The 19,713-nt window shown below is 43.3% G+C and overlaps 1 protein-coding gene across 1 annotated transcript in view; it reads right to left on the reverse strand.

The window, feature by feature from the left end:
• Window positions 1-1,275: 1,275 nt before the first annotated feature.
• Window positions 1,276-19,713, reverse strand: part of LOC146062914 (scavenger receptor cysteine-rich domain-containing protein DMBT1-like) — a 384,870-nt gene continuing 366,432 nt past the window's right edge. The window contains exons 20-24 of the mRNA XM_083174922.1: window positions 14,884-15,022; window positions 11,020-11,240; window positions 8,808-8,983; window positions 2,650-3,038; window positions 1,276-2,559 (exon numbers count right to left, since the gene is read on the reverse strand). Of these exons, the coding sequence (XP_083031048.1) occupies window positions 2,298-2,559; window positions 2,650-3,038; window positions 8,808-8,983; window positions 11,020-11,240; window positions 14,884-15,022 (1,187 nt within the window). The 3' untranslated portion in view covers window positions 1,276-2,297. The remainder of the gene's footprint in view (window positions 2,560-2,649; window positions 3,039-8,807; window positions 8,984-11,019; window positions 11,241-14,883; window positions 15,023-19,713) is intronic.

Raw genomic sequence — 19,713 nt, forward strand, 5'->3', positions numbered from 1 at the left:
CTACGCTTGGCTGCAAATTTGTTCGCATATTGTCATACATATTTGGGGGGTCAGTGGTGCTGATATTGTAGTACAGTGGTTCTTAAACTCAGTCCTCATGACCTCACATTGTTCATGTTTTTGATCACTGCTCACTGTCAATCACACAGTGAGCAGCCAGTGTTCACAGTCATTCGGAGCCTGTGATTGCAGAGAGGGCATGCACATGTGCACTGCGGACAGTGTCCATGAATTGTCCTCTGATGATCACAAGGGCTGTGAATTTGGACGGAATAGGGCTCATAGTTACACGCCTCCTACTTTTCTTTGGCCTTTCTCTGAACCTGTTTCCAAACCCAGCCAGCCTGGGTCTCCTTCTGCCTCTAGGGCTCGTTTTCTAGTCTTGGTGTCTCCTCCAGTCCTCAGTCACGCCCCTCTGCAGGCTAGTAGGCAGCAACGGACTGGGCCGCCAAATCGGCTCTGGCATTTATGCACTCGCGCAACCTTTGTCATGTTTGCGCTGCCTCTCCCGGGTTGCTGGAGAGAGAATTGCGGCGTGTGATGCCCCCTCTCTCCTAGACCTCAGCGGCGCATAGAGAGAGCTGCCAGACCCACTGCGAGTCCAGTGACTCTCTCTGTGCGCTGAGAGAGAAAAGAAATTGGCCCACCTGGCCATTGGCCCATCTGGCATTTGGCAAAAGTGCCAGATGGCCAATACGGTCCTGCTAGTAGGGTTATTATTTCTGCACTTGGGAATCCTACTGTCTTTGTCTCAGTAGAGAAGTGTGCAACTGTGAGAGACTATCCATATTTCCATTTCCTTTTATTAATATTATTTTTACACTTTATTTATAAAGGGACACAATTACTTTGCAGCACTCTATATATTTCCTTTCAAAAGTAAATGACAGATCCTCACAGATTCACTGTCAGCAGCATGATGTCATGCCACATTGCGCTGTATGATAAACTACCGTGGGGGGGCTCTTGATTCTACTTTTCTAACATGGGCAACCATGTGACAAAGATGCTGCTGCTGGCACCGGAAGTAGATGGGGACAGATAGCGGCAGGCAGTTTGAGCAGCCTGGGCCCTACCCTCTAGAAGTTCTAGTTTGTGTGGGCAGCGTTGATGTAGGTTGCGGAGGGAGATGGTAGATTGATATTGGCGGGCGTTATGAGCGGCTTGGGCCTTACCCTCTTTGTCAAAGTGGCGGCCTGGGACAGGTGTACCTGCAGTATTCCCTTGATCGTGACACTGAGCACACCTTATCAAATAATAATAAGAACAACAATAATAATAATAATAAATATTTACTTTCATATGTAACTCACAGATCAGAATCACAATCAATAAGCAAATGCATATGCTCCATACATAGGCTTGCAGCACAGTTCAGATCTGAAATATGGGACTCACACCAACTGCCAGTTAGTCAGTTGGGATGGCAGTTGGTGTGGTTCCCCTGTCTCTGGAGCTGCTGCTACATACAATGGTGACGGCTGTATATAGATCAAAGAATTTCTCTTTTTGCTTATTATATAGATTATTATACGTATAAGAGATACAATTGTATGTTAAAACCTATTTAAAAAAGCCTCTTCTTCATAATCGAAATGATAAAAAACATACTAGTTTGCTTGCTTAATATACATTTTATTTAGGGAATCATGGGGTCTCTAGACTAATCTTTGGAGAGAGATAACGTGCACAGAGATAAAGTACCAGCCAATCAGTTCTTAACTGCCATGTTACAGGCTGTAGGGGAGATGCACTAAAGAAAAAATGCAGTTAAAACCCCAATTTTCAGGGATGTTACTGCATTTCCCCATGCACTAAAACCCGAATGTTGGGTTTTCACAATGTAGAGCAAAAGCTGGTGTTACCATATAGAAGCTTATGGGCTTCTCTTCACAGCGCTGGTTGAGGGATCGATTAAGGATCCCTTCCCGCATGACCCGCGGCCTTCACCATCACTCTGCACATACTCAGAGGGACTCCTGGGTCTCAGACCCGGAAGTCCAGGAAGAGCCATCATTTGCGTTAATAATGACACGAGCTGGTTGGTTGGTCCTTTTTCTCTATCCCTTTTTAGACCCTCATATCTTTATAAACTGCAAATTGAACATGCAATATTGACTTAAAAGGACTATCTAAAGAATGAAAGAAATAACAAGAAATACTTTAACCACTTTCATGAATTAGCAATTAAATATTGTATATAGATTAAACATTATGAACTCAGCAGGTTGAAATATTAATTAACTAGAGGCATATTATTACATACATTGATGCTTATTACGTGATGGAATGCTTAATTAATTATTGTTTTTGTTCTTTAGTTCGACAGGCCCAAGTAAGACCGTAAGTTGCTCTTGCCCAGTTGCTAAGGCCCTTTTTCGCCTGTTAATACATCCATGAGAGCAGCGGGTGTTGTAGCTCTGACTTGGGCAAACAGTTAGTTGGCACTGCAAATACACCCTGGAGTATCTCTGGACAAACCCAAAAGCACGGAATCCAAAGCGAACATGGTCTGTTTGATTTGACGGGTAGGTCACATATGTGGAATCTCTGACACATCTGTTAAAGCAAAAAGTGAATTGTTAATAGTAATATTTTAAATTTTAATACATGCAGTATATGAAGTTGTGATCAAATTACATTTATTACCCATTGCGTATTAAATCATAAGTCTGCGTCACAAAATCATATGGATCGGGTGAGGCCACACATGTATCCACGAATAATGTGAGATTGGCGTCCGATGAATGTAATGTTGCCTGTAGGTACAAGTTCTGATTCAGTTCCACATAATACGTTGATTGGTAGACTGGATAGGTGAAGCTTGGAGACTGGTAGAAGTAGAGATCAGCAGAGTATAGGCCATATTGGGTCAGAGTTTGGCTTGTGACATCATCTGCGTGGTACATGATTTGCACCATGGTATTTTGGAACATCTGACAACGGAGATTCAAGCTGAGTTTTCTGCTGCGTTCAATCACTTGGTTTGAATGGTAGCCATGCACTGTGTTTGAGTAGCTGATTGTGTCATTCTCACCCTATTGAAGGAAAACATGACAAATATATGACAAATATATTTAATTGTTAATGTGCAGCTATTGAAGAATACTGTATTAAGATATGAGGCATTCTTATTTCAGTGGTTTAAACATTTTCAACTTTGCTTATTTATTCAGGTAGTAGAATATCAGGCAAACTAAATGCAAATCAGCTTGTACTAACAGCTGCATCTTATCTCTTGTAAATTTGAACTGTTTTGTCAGGACTGTAACTAGGGTGGTGCAGACAGTGCTTAGCACACAGCACATTTGTCCTGTGGGTGCAATGGCTTCATCCACCCCTATTGACCCCCTATGTATGTGCCACCACCAGCGGCATGTGCTGCCCCCTGCCCCTTCTCTGCTGGATGCTTCACTGCTAATATACATTATAGAAAGCAGTGCTGGGTAGTCTGAGTCTCACACCCATGTTCTCCACCCCCTCCTCTCTTGTAGCATCTGTAGAGAGATTCTTCTGTGTGGCTCAGTGGTGTGGTAACATCTCGCTGCTTAGTTCGAATATTGCTCCTGTGCGGTATCGTCGGCAATGATTTGTATTGCCATATGTTCTCACATCCCCCAAACCACTGTTTGTGACAGAGATGCCTATCATCTCTATATAGTATTGATAGATACTGAGAGGATCTTAGGAAAACCACTTGTAATGGTGAAGTGGAACTAGATCAACTTCCACCTTGGCCCTGTACAGTAATTCTAACAGAAAAACATTATAGTTTGCAGTGGGGTGCCACAAACCCTACTAATGGCCCTAGCTTTGCCTAATGTGTGGAGGGGAGAGCAGTGGCGTAACTATAAATTGGGCGCCCCCCGCCGTTAATGGGGGGCACCCCGCTCCCCCGCCGCACCCCGCTCCTCCATCCCTCATCCCCCGCCCGTAGCCTTACCTGTCTTGCTGGTCCCGGCTCCCTTGCTGGCTTCATTCTTCTGCTATGGAGACGGACCAACACAAAATGTCCGCTCCCATACAGCAGACAGTTTCAGAGAACTGTTTGCTATATGGGGCGGACATTTTATTGTGGTCCGTCTCACTAGCAGAAGAATGACCACCACTGAAGACAGGTAAGGCTGTGGGCGGCGGATTGGCGGGCGATGGGCGGGCGGAGGATGGGCGGACGGGAGGGGGTTAACTATAGCACCACAGCCCCCTGGCGCCCCCACATGCACAGCGCCCCCCCCCCCCCCACGACCACGGGGGCTGCGGTGCTATAGTTACGCCTCTGGGGGAGAGGGAGTATTAGGTGGTAGAGGGAAATTAATTACCCCACTTCTCCAGAGCCACTTTATGACCTGGTTGTGGCGCTAGGCCATGCCCTCTCCATCCAATACCCACCCACCCCTTTTTGATGCAAGCAAGAAATGTGTGAGGTATTTGAATGGTGCTCAGTGATGAATACTGTGAACCATTCATTTAGCACACACAGAACATATATCTGCTAAAATATATATCTGTGGATTCATGCATATCTAATAGTTGTTATTATTTACGAACACCATCCAAAATACATATCATGCTCATTGTTTTTTTTGGTACTCTTTACCTAGAACGGCGCCCGCGATTAGAATCGCGGGCGTCGGGGGTAAAAAATCGCGGTCATCGCGGGCATCGCGGGTAAATCGCGGGTACATAAAAATCTTGAACCCGCGATGACCGCGATTTTCCCATAGGGAACAATGTTAAAAAGCCTGATTGACCGCGATTTTACTTAAAAATGCCTCAATGCCCGCGATTTTACCATAGGAATCAATGTTAAATGGGCTACAGAGCCCAAATAAGCACAATTAACCCTTAAATGTCACCCCAATTTTTGTACGCCACCCCACGATCCACGCCAACCCGAAGCGTGGCGAGCACAGCGAGCCCGCGAGGGGCGGCGGTACGCGTCCTCCGACCTTTTCATGCCCTACTATCCACGTCGGCGTGGAGTTGAGAATAGAATAGTGTGGCGAGCGCAGCGAGCCACCGAGCCCGAAGCGTGGCGAGGGGACGCGGATACCTTCACAGATAAACGCGTCCCTTCGCGGGCTTCACAGGTGTCCGCGTCGCCATGGACACCTGTGAAGTCCGCGAGGGGACGCGTATAACTGTGAAGGTATCCGCGTCCCCTCGCCACGCTTCGGGCTCGGTGGCTCGCTGCGCTCGCCACACTATTCTATTCTCCACGCCGACGTGGATAGTAGGGCATGAAAAGGTCGGAGGACGCGTACCGCCGCCCCTCGCGGGCTCGCTGCGCTCGCCACGCTTCGGGTTGGCGTGGATCGTGGGGTGGCGTAAAAAAATTGGGGGGACATTTAAGGGTTAATTGAGCCTATTTGGGCTCTGTAGCCCATTTAACATTGATTCCTATGGGAAAATCGCGGGCATTGAGGCATTGAATGCAAAATCGCGGTCAATCAGGCTTTTTAACATTGTTACCTATGGGAAAATCGGGTGATCGCGGGCAACGCGTCGCGGCCGTTTATGTACTGCCCGCGATGCCGCGATCACCCCGATGGGCGCCGTTCTAGGTAAAGAGTACCTTTTTTTTAAATCCTATTTAACATTAAATTCTTGACTCTACAGTCATATTGTTTTCACTGGTCACTGAAAGCTGCATTGGGACACGATGTCTTCATTGTTAACCATTTTGGTAGTATGCCCGGAAATTTCTTGGGCAGAGCTGCACTGCCGACATGGGCTCGCCCAAGAAATTTCCGGGCATACCACTGATTAATATGCATGTGCCAGTGCTGGCTCCAGCTGTGCATCACTGGGACACCACCACTAGGGGCACCCCCCTCCCCCTGTCGCTCCCCCCAGGTTCTCACCTCCGGCCAGTGCCAACTCCCCACCCCAGTCATTCTACACTGGGGCTGCCTGCTTGGGAAAGTTCTGGGCTGCATGGGAGTCCATCTCAAACATCCACGAGCCTGCCACCTGCTCACTGCTGTGAATGGTGGCGTGGGCAGAGGCAGGGGAGTCCCGGCGAACCGGGGTGAGGAGTCGGGACTGGCTGATGGTGAGCAACAGAGGTGGAGAGCCGCCCCTAAGTTCTGTGGTGGGTATATATGCCATGGTAGGTGTGTCCTTCCCCAGAAAAACCCACCACTCAAGGGGTTAATGTACAGTAACAAAGCATTTAATGAAGTTTACATGCCCCACTAGGCACAAGAAGCATGTGCCTAGGGTCAAGTTTGATGATATTTTTGTTTTGTTCCAACAATGGTTTAAATAGAGATGAGCGGGTTTGGATCTCCTGGATCCGTCAGATCCAAATATGGTGATCCGAGTCAGGATCTGAGTCGGCTCGGGAGTTCCCGTCTGAATTCCGCACCGTAAACAAGGCAAAACGTCATCATCGCGCTGTCGGATTCTCGCAGGATCTGGATTCTATATAAGACACACGCGTGCCCCGCCATCTTCACTCCATTATAGGAGAGGGAAGAGGGTGGTTGGGATCTGTGCTCCGTGCTCTGTGCTCCATGCCCTGTGCCCTGTGCTGTGATTTATTTAGTGACTGATTTTGTATTTTGTTGTAAACTAGGTGCTGCAGTGCTCACACGCAGGGGCTGCAGTGCTGCTGACTGTACACTCAGTGTACAGGGGCTGCAGTGTCCATAATACAAGGGAGTGTGTCCAGTGTGTCAGGGGCTGTGATCAAAACTGACTAGAAATGAGTGGAAACTAATGTTATTGAGGTTAATAATACTTTAAGGGCAAAAACAGGCCCAAATTCTGTTATTTTAGCCATTTTTAGCATTTTTTCATAAAAATCCAGATACAAAACCAAAACCAAAACCCGCAAGGGTGGTTTTGCCAAAACCAATCCAGATCCAAAACACAAAGGGAGATCCAGATCCATAACCAAAACCCGAAAAAGTGGCTGCCGCACATCTCTCGTTTTAAAATTTGTATTTTTCAACTGTTGGGAGTGGGACATTGGGCAGCAAATTGTGGTCCTGAAGGTGATAGTGGGGTGAGGTTGTGGCTCCTTTGGCAAACTTTAAGGCATCCAAAATGAAAGAGATGGTGACATGATGGGAGGGGGATAGGCCACGAATGTACCTAAAGGCAGCCTAATTCCTAAATCTGCCCCTGAGTTTACAGTGTAGTAAAAATGTATTATTGTGAATGTATATTATACACAGATAGATTTATGTAGAGTTGAAGTCACCAGTTTGGTGACCTACTGTATAATTAGTCACAGATTCCCTTTAGTGAATTGTAAGTCAGTGGTGGCTGGAGAACTGACTAAAGACTGCAGGGGGGAGCTGGCCTGCACATATAAACATACAGTACAGTACATGTAACAATGCATGTAATATATGAGCAGGCTGCCTTACCTGGGGTGCAGCAGCGACAGCATGCACAAACCACAGGCACACAGTTCTCAGACTGTATGTTCTCAATCAGCCAGCCCCCAGCTTACTGTGAAACTACCCAATGGAGGTCTAGGGGGCAGGTGTAATGACCATAAACAAGCTGAGCACTGTTTGCCGTGTCCCTTACATGCTGCGGCTGCTGATCCCAGGCTACGGCAGCCAGCACATATACTGTATTGCATACAACTTTACATGTAAAACTTATATACAGTATGCTGACCATCTTCCCCAGCATACTTTGTTCGTCATTGCAGCTCAGGGGCAACAGACGCTGCTGGTCACATTATCCATTTACCTTTACATCATAGGATCAATATTTGTAGTTACGGATATGATTACTTAAAGTGGTCAGTAATACTCCATGGAAAAAGTGACAATGCTACAGATTGTCAAGACTCAATTTTGAACATTATTGATATTGTAACTCCATTATAAATTCCATTACTTGTGGACATCTGGTAATAAAATTACTTTTTACTGACATTAAGGCTAATTTATCAATAAAATACAAAGCTACAGCAAAGATACTGTTATGGGTCTACTGCTGTTCTACGTCACACAATCTTCCAATATCCGCTTGATTATGTGGGCCAAAGTTAGAGGGGCTAGTGCTCACAAGTGGAAACAAAACAAGTGGAATTCAAATGAACGGATGTGACAGGGCATATAGGAATGAGTCATGTCTAGAAATGCATACAGCTGTTTCTCTGCGTACTCAGAGGATATATGACTCTGGCATTATCCTATAAATTTAATGGAATACATTCTAGTTACTCTATGGTAGAAAATACCATTTCTAGTGAATTTCAAGCATTACAGAAAAATACTTTAATCACACAAAAGTGACCAATATAATAGACACAGTCTGATATATTGTAGATAAGTTTTTGAAATGAGTTGCCTATTAAGCAGAGAGATGCAGCAAGATCAGGGGCAGGGGCATTTAAGAAGAGAGCATCCCTGCAGTGTTGGAGCGGGCAGGGGTGTCCGTGCTGCGGGGGTACCTGCGGCGCTGTCATTGTGTACAAAGCTTGCGGCGGACTGGCGGGGTCCTTGCAGTGAATAGAAAATAACTAGCGCTATGCGCACGGCGGCGCGGGAAGCGCTAGTTATTTTCTATTCACTGCAGGGAAGTCAGCATGGAATCTCATACCCTGTATATCTGCACTCGACCTGTGGTCTTACATATTTATGTAAGTCGTGGAAGTCAACCTACAGTATAATACTTGTAAGATTTATTTTAGTGTGTGTTTTCTAAAATATTCCTTCTAGGAAAAGTTAGTTATTCCACAGGTTTTTTTTTAACGGTTAACTATAAGCAAGTTGCACTTATCAAGTGTGAACTTTTTTCTAATTGGTAAAACATGGAAAAAGTTTTTTTCAACTCACCTGTCGGATGGTCCCACATTGATTATATGAGATGTAAAATAGCAGCCAGTTGCCATAACTTTGAGGACGACATTGTGGATCATTTAGAAATATGTCATTTGCTGAATATCCCAAAGACTGTAAATACGAAATTGATATCTGAGCTTCCATATAGTATGAGTTACATGAGAGGATCGCTGTAAAATAGACAGATCAAAAATGCAATTACATGGAAAGCGTTACTATTATATGTACTGCTGTCAATTATTTGTGTCCATTAAAAGAAACTATTAATTAAATATATATATATCTATATATATATCTATATATATATATAGATATATATATAGATATATATATAGTGTCCCAAAGGTAGCAGCACATCTGCTAAAGAAGAATACTTTAAAGGGTGTTCAGCCAGAAGACCGTGGTCCCCAATACAAACGTCCAGACTTGGTGGCACTCCCCAATAATACACAATACACTCAGGTATGTAGATCTACATACCTGAGTGTATCGTGTATTATTGGGGAGTGCCACCAAGTCTGGACGTATATATATATATATATATATATATATATATATATATATATATAGATTCTGTGGAAGACCGCACTCGCACGGGGTGTGTAATAGTAGCAGCGGGCGGGGTGCCTAAAGGGAGTTCATTTCAAGTATGAACACCTTAGTACAAATTTTTAGCCCCTGAGGAAAATTGCAATGTGCAGTTGAGACGGCTGTTGGACCATTTTTTCCATCATGCATTAAATAAAATTAAATAAAATTACATTGGATTCTGAGTGCTGGTTCTGTTATATATACTGTGTGTGTATGTGTATGTATATGTGTATATATATATATATATATATATATATATATATACTGTGTGTATGTGTGTATATATATATATATATATATATATATATATATACTGTGTGTGTGTGTGTGTATATATATATATATATATATATATATATATATATATATACTAGCAGATGGTACACCGGCTCTCTGGCTCCCCCACGGGGATACTCTGCTCAGGTGCCTTCCCTGGAGGTGAATCCATGTAGATATAGCAAATAAACGGGCGTCACTCAGAGACTTTTGTCAAGCAGAAAAAAACGTGTATTTGTTACACAAGTTACATCTACGTTTCGGGGATGTGCTTCCCTTCGTCAGGAGCACGAAGGGGAGCATGTCCCCGAAACGTAGATGTAACTTGTGGAAACACATGGAAACACATGGATATGGGGTTCACAGCAATCAATAAAAAAATGAAACTATCACATAAAAGTATAATAAAATTGAGTATGACTTATAATAAGAACAGTGGTATTGACGAGGGATAAAAACAAATAAGAGAAAAAAACCTTTTTAGAATAAAAACCTTTTTAGAATAAAAATAATATTTCGCAGTAGCTTTAGTATAAAGGAAAAATAGCTTAACTGAGGGATGAGGATAAGGACTCAAAAGCTGCCCGACATGTTTCGTCTTACAAGACTTCCTCATTTTTTTATTGATTGCTGTGAACCCCATATCCCCTCATTTATTGTAATAAATTTCTATCTTTTTTGACATAGTCAAATTTGTCCAGTTTATATATAATTAAGCACAGATCGCCGGGATCCGCAAACTTTCTTTAAATATCCTTCTTTCTATAGAGACGGTCCACCACCGTCCCTCAAGTTGGACCCGTGCAGACACCCATTGTTAGTGGGGAGTGCTTTTTTACTTTAAAGGGACCACATAACTACCCTTCTTATTACTCTCTGTATACCATATCCTGGCGCTGAACTCCCTCTCTTTTGTGTATCCATATATATATATATATATATATATATATATATATATATATATATATATATATATATATAGTGCTGTGTACTTGGGTTATCATTTTTCAATTTGCATTGTTTTCCAATTCCTGATAGACTAAGTATGGATCCTAACTATGATAAAATCAATAATGCCTATTCCTTTAGCACAGGGCTGGGCAACACCGGCCCTCCAGATGTTAGTGAACTACACATCCCAGGATGCTTTGCATTAGTTTTGCTATGTGGCCATGCTGAAACTGATGCAAGGCATGCTGGGATGTGTAGTTGATCAACATCTGGAGGGCCGGTGTTGCCCAGCCCTGCTTTAGCACCTGACATTTATCAGAAGCAAAACAAGCCAAATAACAGAAGCTTATTAGCAATTTGAGGGTTTCACATGTCAGTGTATAATTACCACTCTGATTATTTTGTGCAATAGAGACGTAGTTGGCTTGAAATCCACGGACAAAGCTGCTGTGGCTTCCTCTGCTGGTGTAGACAACAGTTAGGCTGTTAGATGAGGAGGTAAAATTGCGCCTCACTGACCCACAAAACTGTCCTAATAATGGGGAATTCGACGGTGTCCCATCATATACTGACACAGATCCAGATAAACAATAAGATGAGTTTTCAAGTCTGTTGGGGTATGTGACAAAGAAAGTGAGAATATTAGATATTTTGTTATCAAGCTGATTGCTGAGAAACAAAACAACCAATCCTTTATTTGATCCATGTAAATGTAGAATATCATTCACAATTTTCCTGTGCAGTATTTATCTAAGCAACTTCAGCACACACAATATATAATATTATAATATAATGGTTAACTAGCAAATCTTTTTAAAGATAGAACTAAAAATGGAAAATGTGGTTAATTAGTTTATTCCTATTGTCTCCATGTGCAGCATAGATTACATAATGCTTGGTTATGTTAATGTAGTCCAATGGAATTTAATGGAATCTTTCAATGTACAAAGATCTGCAAAATATGCTGACGTGTAAAACAGGGCCGTAATTAGGAGTGTGACAGGTGCCTTCCCCAGGGCGCGGGGTTCTGGGGGTTACGTTTTCACTGCCCAACAGCACTTGCCTGTGCCTTGGTTGCTCCGGCGCATCCAGAGCTGCATAGAATGCCCATTGGCGTGAAATCATGATATCACTGGTTTAGAGGCAGAGTGGCACAGTGCAGCATAAATACTGCTAAAGTCCAGATATTTAAAGCCCTGGAACACTGGAAACTCAGAGAATATGGCCACAAAGAGAATGGATCTTATCAATACAGATAAATCCTTGTGTCATAGTACTGGTTGCTCCCAGGAGATAACCACTTGACTATGCACCTACTGTATCAAATATATACCGATAAAGGCACTCGGTTTTTTATATTCATTCCGGTGTATACATTTCTACATTTGCTGGTTTCATTGTATTTTGCATATTACATTTTATTGTTTATTGGTACATCTGACTCTTGCCAACTGGCCACTCATTGGCCCTTATTCTGGTCTGTGCGGCCGGAGCCGCATACGTTGCTCCGGCCGCACAAACCAATCCCCGCCTACAATACGGATCGCCACGGCCGTCCATACGCGGACGGCTGGCGATCCGCATGAAAATGGTGGGGCGTACGCCTCCACCATGGTGGGAGCTGCCCCCTGCATTCGATGGTCGGCGACCATCGAAGGCAGGGCCGCACGCTCCAGCAGCTCCCGCAAGCTTAGACCACACGGACAAAGCTTGTATGGGGGCTGAGAGCTGACATCCGGCGATGTCAGCTTTCCGCCCCCATCACTGGCGTCATAGCCTCATTACCATGCATACGCCCCGCGTTTGCATGGGAATGCCCATGAAACGCTGGGCGTATTCATAGGTAAATGAGGCTATTAAGCCCCTCACGCCCCTATACGCCCCCTTTGCGGCGTATAAAATTTTTGTGCGGCGATTTCCCCTGCACATGCGCAGAGTGACCTCTGCGCATGTGCAGAGCGAAAACATCGGCGGTACGGCCGCACGCGGGCCGTACCGCCCAGATCAGAATAAGGGCCATTGTAAGGATATACCGTGCAATTTACTTTCTATTCAATCTCTATTTGATCCCGACCGAATTGGGATTGAAGCTGATGGCGCCGTCTACACAATTAGGCTATATAGTATAGATCTGTACTATGAAGTGCTGCCTGCACAGTCTATTTTTCTATTTGATTTCAATGTTGCGGGACACACATCGTGATCAAATCTAAATTGAGTGCATTCGATTTCCATTCAAATTCGATTCAATTTTGCTTATGTAAGCAAAATCGAACAGAAAAAAATACCATAATGATCCGTGTGTACGAGGCATTAGTTGTTTTTCCGTTTTTTGTGTGTTTGTCTTTATCATACTGTATATAAACTTGCAGAGGGTTTACTTCAGGTTAACAGCAGAGTAATTCTACTTCTGAATTATTGGCAGATTCTATTTATTTTTTTGCACTGGTTTCTATTACTGAATTGCCAGGGTAGTCTATGGTTCTGGACATTCAGAATTTATGAAGGTCAAATTATGATTTACTCTACCCATAGTTAGAATGTGAACACAATGTCAACATCTAACAAGCTACCATCATGATCATGATGATCATTTTAACATGTATTATGTTGACAGAAACTATGTGTTGACAATTGTGTAGTAAACATAGTGTTTGCCGACACTAGGCCAACACAAGTGGGCAGAATGTTGTCTAATGTCCAGTACTTTGCGCCAGAACCATACTGAGCACATGGGTGCATTAAGGCTGCAGATGTCAAACCATACTCTTGAAACAAGTGAGAAATGGAAACGACAACTTTACTTCTTCCTTATAGCTTGTGTAGTGATCAGGGAGGATTCTGTTCTGAGATTACCTTAGGACACCTGTGTTACGGTTTGTCAGGTGTACTGCCCCTGTCAAACTACCCACTTTGATCATTTGTACACAGTTAAGTGAAATATAAGATGCAGCTGTAGTTGATGTTGCAGCAGATCCTCTTGCCCGTGTCTCCGTAATAACATTTTATGCCTTAGATATAGGCAAGAGTAGAGGGCCTTGGTATCATTGAACCAGTAGGCAAGTACTTGGAATCATTGAACCAGTTAAAAATTTTCATTAACAGCCATTTTTTAAAGAAGTCTATAGGTAGCTAGACATAATGTATTGCTTGCATCTTCCTGCGGATGGTCATGGCTATAACAATTTTCTGACAAGAATGTCATGGAGGGCAATTGCATCTATTGGCAAAAGCAATGGTGAAGTCTTGAACATTTCATAAAAATGAAGGAAAAGGATTTAAAATGGCAAAGACAATATAAAATACAGAACTACCCTTATTCAGCTGCTATTTTTTGAACTTATGAGGACAGTCACACACACACAATATATATATATATACATATTATTGGTCTGCCATTACTGAGTATTTTTGATTGCTGATACTGAATATTCTGATAGAGCACCTGCCTTATTTGAAGTAATTCAAAGAGCTTATCATTGGTGGATTCACCCCCATTGGATCGCTGTTTCCTTTGGGAGACCCATTCCTTTGACAATCTATGCACAATTCGTTCAACTGACACTCTATTTTCACCGCCCCTGATGAAGTCATTGGTATGACGAAATGCCCGACATATATACTTGATGTCTATAAACATCGAACATCTGAAAGAATTTCATCCAATGCTGTATTGAGTTATTCATTTTTATTCTGTATATACCATGTTATGCATGTAGGGCAATTATTTTATTAAATCATTGTCTTATACATTCGTGTATTTATTCATAGCGCACTGTGAACCTTTCTTCTCTTTCATCTCTAAAAACTTTGGGTCCCACCCAACAGGGGATCATTCAGAGGTGCTGATCTACGTTTATTGAGCTCAATTTGGGGAATTTCTGCACACATATATATGACAATAATAAGACGAATATCGTAATTAGCTCAATATTTATTGAATGTCTACTGTATAAGAGGATACCTTATGTTGTTGATTCACTGAAATTGTTTCACACAAACCTTGACTGCGTACTGCTATGCCCAGAGGGTGTTTTTAATAAATGCAAAAAGTTTTTAATGTGACTTGAATTTATTTAATACGATAAGGTTTAGCGCACCCTGAACCCCCCCTTTTTTCTATGAAATAGAGTCTAGCTTCTACCTGCAGGCAGCTGATGTCCATTTCTAATACACGCAAGACAACTCCATGAAACTTGAAGGATTACTTAAACAATTGTCATTTCTGCATTGTGAAACTTAAATTACTTACGCAAAGTCATTAAAGTGGATCTGGATAATACTATTTGCGGTTTGAATATGCCAAACACAGTCTGCAGGGTTGTGGGAAAAAGGGTAAGCTGGGCTCTCAATGACTCCCCAAGGATTAGTCAGGATCCCACCACAGTTAACTGCAAGAAAAAAATAATTTTAAACTTGTAGTTTTTTATTTCCATAGAGTAAAAAAAGAACACATACCCATTTAAAGTAAATTAACAAGGAAAACTTTTAGTTTGAAATTCTGCAGTATTAAATAGGACACTTTTAGAAGGAAGATTTATGCCTTGTTTTTTTCTTTGTTAAACTCCGATATCATATCATATTACATTGAAGAAACAGTTTGGCATTTTGTATGTTTTAATGACATCCCATTAAATTTAGTTCAAAATGTAACCCTAAGGGGTAAATTTACTATCATTTTGAGCTGAGATCGAAGATTGCTCCTTATCGGCAGATGTTTTGTGCCACAAATCATACATTGAAGTCTTGCTGGGACCTGTAGTTGTCATGAAAAATACAGTTCTACATACATCTAATATATACACAAACTGCTTTCAACTGGGCACCCATCACCTAGGTGTGCTGGGGATAACTCTGGACTTCAGCCAAGGCCTTGCGTACACTTGGAAGGAACCCCTTTCCCCAGGGATTGCCAGCCTGGGTTTAGTAGTTGGAAGGAGGGATGTTTCGGCCGGGGGACCCCATCAAGTGTGTCCCCTACTGTGGCATTACCTCCCTCCGCGCTACTTTTGTTCTGGTTTTTTTTTTTTTGTTTGAGGGACCTCACCCTCCCTCCAAGTAGCTGCTTCACGAGTCTTACCTCCCAGCACCCGACATTGTTGCCCAGGCAACCATTTCCATTTCTTAAGGGATGGGCATCGCACAAAAGTACCCCCAATTAGAATTACACCACACAGTAACACAATCATATTCACAATTACAATTACACCACATGTATTGCCCCTGATTCATATTAATCCACATAGGAGTGTCCCTTATTCACTTTATGACACACAGTAGTGCACCTTATTAATGACATAGTTATATAATTACATACAGATGGAGCCATCCTGATCATGGCTCTTTGTGTGCCACAGAACGCCTGATTCAGCACGCCAGTCACCAAGAATGGCATGCATGTGCATGTGAGTCGCTCGCTCTATTGGCAGCCATTGGAGCATCCCTGTGCACTCCTGTGGAGTGGCCAGGCGCTGGGTCTCCTAGTCAAGAATGCACATTCGCAACAAGAGCTGTCTTGTTGAGCGTGGCTCCATCTGTAGTTGTTGAAGTTGAAAACAAGACATAGGTCCATCAATTTCAACCTACTGTATAAGATTTCCTGCAGTGTAAATTACATGGATAAGGTTACTGCCTATAATTTATAAGCCAGGATCCCTGACAACTCCAAAGTGGTTATCCAATTTACTGCTGAGTATACAATGGTACCTTATGAATTATGGTTATCACCCTGTATACTTTTTTCTTCTAGAAATGTGTCTAACAATTTTTTGAACATATCCATTGAGTATGTCACAAACATCTCAGGCAAAGTATTCCACAACTTTAATGCCCTTACTGTGATGAAACCCTTCCTTCACTGGGTGCAAAACGTCCTCCTCTACTCTTAGTGGGTCACCACATGTCCTATTTATAGACCTCATGGTATCAGAGCACCTGATAGCTTTCTGTATTGACCCTTTATATATTAATATATATTGATCATATCCGATCTTAGTCACCTCTTTTCTAATGTAAACTTATTTAACTTAGCTAACCTTTCCTTATAACCCAATGACTCCAGACTCTTTATTAATTTTTTTCTCTTTTCTGAACCTTTTCCAGTTCCCTGATCTCTTTTTTTATGGAGTGGCGCCCAAAACTGTACAGTATATTCCAGATAAGAACGTACCAATTGTTTATAAAGTGGCATGATTACACTGTCTTCCTTGCCTCTATTCCCATTTTTATGAAAACTAATATCTTATTGGCCTTTGATGCTGCCCGTTGACAATGAACACCGCAGTTAAGTCTACTGTCTATGAGCACCCCAAATCCTTCTCCATTTCTGATTTTCCTAGAATCTCCCAATTTAAATAATAGGTTGCTAGCCCGTTTCTTGTCCTAAAATGGATAACCTTGCATTTATCAATATTAAACCTCATTTTTCATTTTGCTACCCAACCCTGCAGTTAATGTTAATCGCCCTGTAGAGAAACCAAGTCCTTTTATGATCTAATTATCTTACACAGTTTAGTATAAGCCACAAAAAATGGACACTCTGCACCTTAGACCATTTGGTACTTATGTAGTAGTTGGGCGCCCAATTTAGCTATGCACACTTGCGGAAGGAAATCGCATCGCATCAAATCGCATGTCCCATTTTAGTGGCATGCGATCCGTGCGATGCGATCCCAGTACTTTCAATGCATATAGTAGTGATGTATGCATATAAAGAACCGTAACTATGCTTTATGAATAAACTTAAGCTATATAAATAGCGTAGTCAGTCAGAAGTTGCGTAAGTGCTCCTGGTCCCTCACTCTGAGGTAAACCGGTGTCAGTGATGGATGCTACCCAGAGTTCTTCCAGTGTTTCAGTGACTAGTGTCGACAGCAGCATGGCAGCAGGTCAGCAGGTCAGCAGATGTCATTATTTAGCCCGCCGACATCAGAGGAGGAGTTGTTGCTGTTTCTACAGCGCAAAAATTTGCTGCCAGTTACGCAGACTTGCGTAAATGGGCATCCCATTAGGCTGGCAGTGAGATAAGGTACGTGGCGCTGCCCTATACAGTCCTGTCGATGAAAGGTCACTGTGCAAGCAGACCTATGGTACCCTGGATGCCGGATGCCATTTGTCACCCTCATACACTTTCTGTACTCCTGGGCACAGGAACTTACCAGTGTCGCCTACTGCGAAAGGGAGTTACAGATGTCCATTAAGACGACTGTGCAGCATAATACACTTATGAGGGAGGCTTGCACCGTCGATCTTATCTCACAGCCCCAGACCCAAATTGGAGGACCTGGACTGGTGGTGGAGGTCGATGAGACCCTGTTCTACAAAAGGAAATATGCTGTGGGGAGGATGTTGCCACAGCAATGGGTGTTCGGTGGTATCTGCAGGGAGACAGGGGCCTGCTTCCTGACAGCCGTCGACAGGAGAGACGCCACCACCCTTATGGCTGCCATTACAGCACATGTTGTCCCTGGCTCGATTATTTACCATGACTGCTGGAGGGCCTATAAGATGGAGGAATTACAGGAGGCCGGCTATGAACACTGCAGGGTAAACCACAAATACAATTTTGTTCACCTTGAATCTGGGGTACACACCCAGAATATAGAAAGGTTGGGGGGGGGGGCGCCAAATGGAGGAATTTGAAGCAACAAGGCACTGCAAGGCAGCACTTAAACTTATACCTGCAGGAGTTCATGTGGAGGAGAAGTGTGGCTGCAGACAACCTTTTTGAACGCATTTTATATGCAATGAGCCTCCTGCCAAAGGTTACTGCAGTGCCCACTTAGTGCCTGTCTTTTTTTCTTCATCTTTTTCATTATCTTTTTCCTTATATTGTTGTTATTATTATCTAATATTTACTGTTCTGGATGTATTTGTGATTCTTGGCATATTTAATCATTATCTTTGCTATTGTTATTTATTCATTATCTTCATAATTTTTCACTAAATTTACAGTTTGACGTTAACATGTGTCCACATTACTGTCTCAGATGTGTTGTATGGCTTCTGTGAATGTGTTCCTGAAACCACCCCACTATCCACGCCACCCCGAAGCGTGGCGGGCGGTGGCGGTACGCGTCCTCCCGACCTTTTCATATCCCCACCATCCATGTCGGCGTGGAGTTGATTTAAGTTGAGCCCGAAACATGGCGAGCCCCACGAGGGGACGCAGATTACTTTACATGTTTTCCGTGTCCCCTCACGGGCTCGCTGCGCTCACCACGATTCGGGCTCGGTGGCTCGCTGCGCTCACCACACTATGGCCCTTATTCTGATTGACGCGGACTTTACCGCATTCTTACGGATCGCGTCTTTTCGCCGTCTGCGCATGCGTGGAGAACGCAACGCGCATGTGCCACGCCTAGACTCCGTACCAGTTCGGCAAAATCCCGTCCAAAACTGTTGCCCGCAATCAGTCGGGAAATATGGGCGTATTATGGGCGTCATGCGGAATGGCACATGGGCGTAGTTTCAAAGTGGGCAAAACGGGGCGGAAACATGGGCGGACACGGGGGAGTACACTTATGTTGGGGGGCGTACATTCGGAAACCACTCCGAATGCACGCGATCAAAAAGGGCAGAAATGTGCGGTGTCCACAAGTGTACTATTGCTTTGCGGACACCACTCGTTCATGCGGTAGGCGAACGTACGCCTAATGACTACAACCATTAACACCTGAACCCAATAGAATCTACTCCTTTACTCATTACTCACTAATAGGACGCTTGTCAGTGCTTTAATTGAAACCATTGCACTTCAATTGCTGTAAGGGTTAATGTGTGCAATGCATGTGTTAGGCATGCTTGTAAGGATATATTGGAATCTAATTGATTCCAATTCCAAATAAGCAGTTTTTTATGAGGATAGGTAATTGAATAAGTGGGTCATGTGATGTATAGCAGAAGATACTTCATAGTGGGTTGTTTGGCGTAAATACTCCGCTTACGTGCGGTAGCACCGCTTGGCTCCCGTTCGGATGCGGTATTCCCGAGCATACTCTGTAATACTCTGTAATACCGTGCCGAATCTGAGTGTTTCTCCCGCACACGCATGGTTTGTATGTCGTCCGTAAACACGCCCTGT

Source organism: Crinia signifera, chromosome 3, assembly GCF_055691185.1.
Source record: "Crinia signifera chromosome 3, ASM5569118v1, whole genome shotgun sequence".
Classification (NCBI taxonomy): Eukaryota; Metazoa; Chordata; class Amphibia; order Anura; family Myobatrachidae; genus Crinia; species Crinia signifera.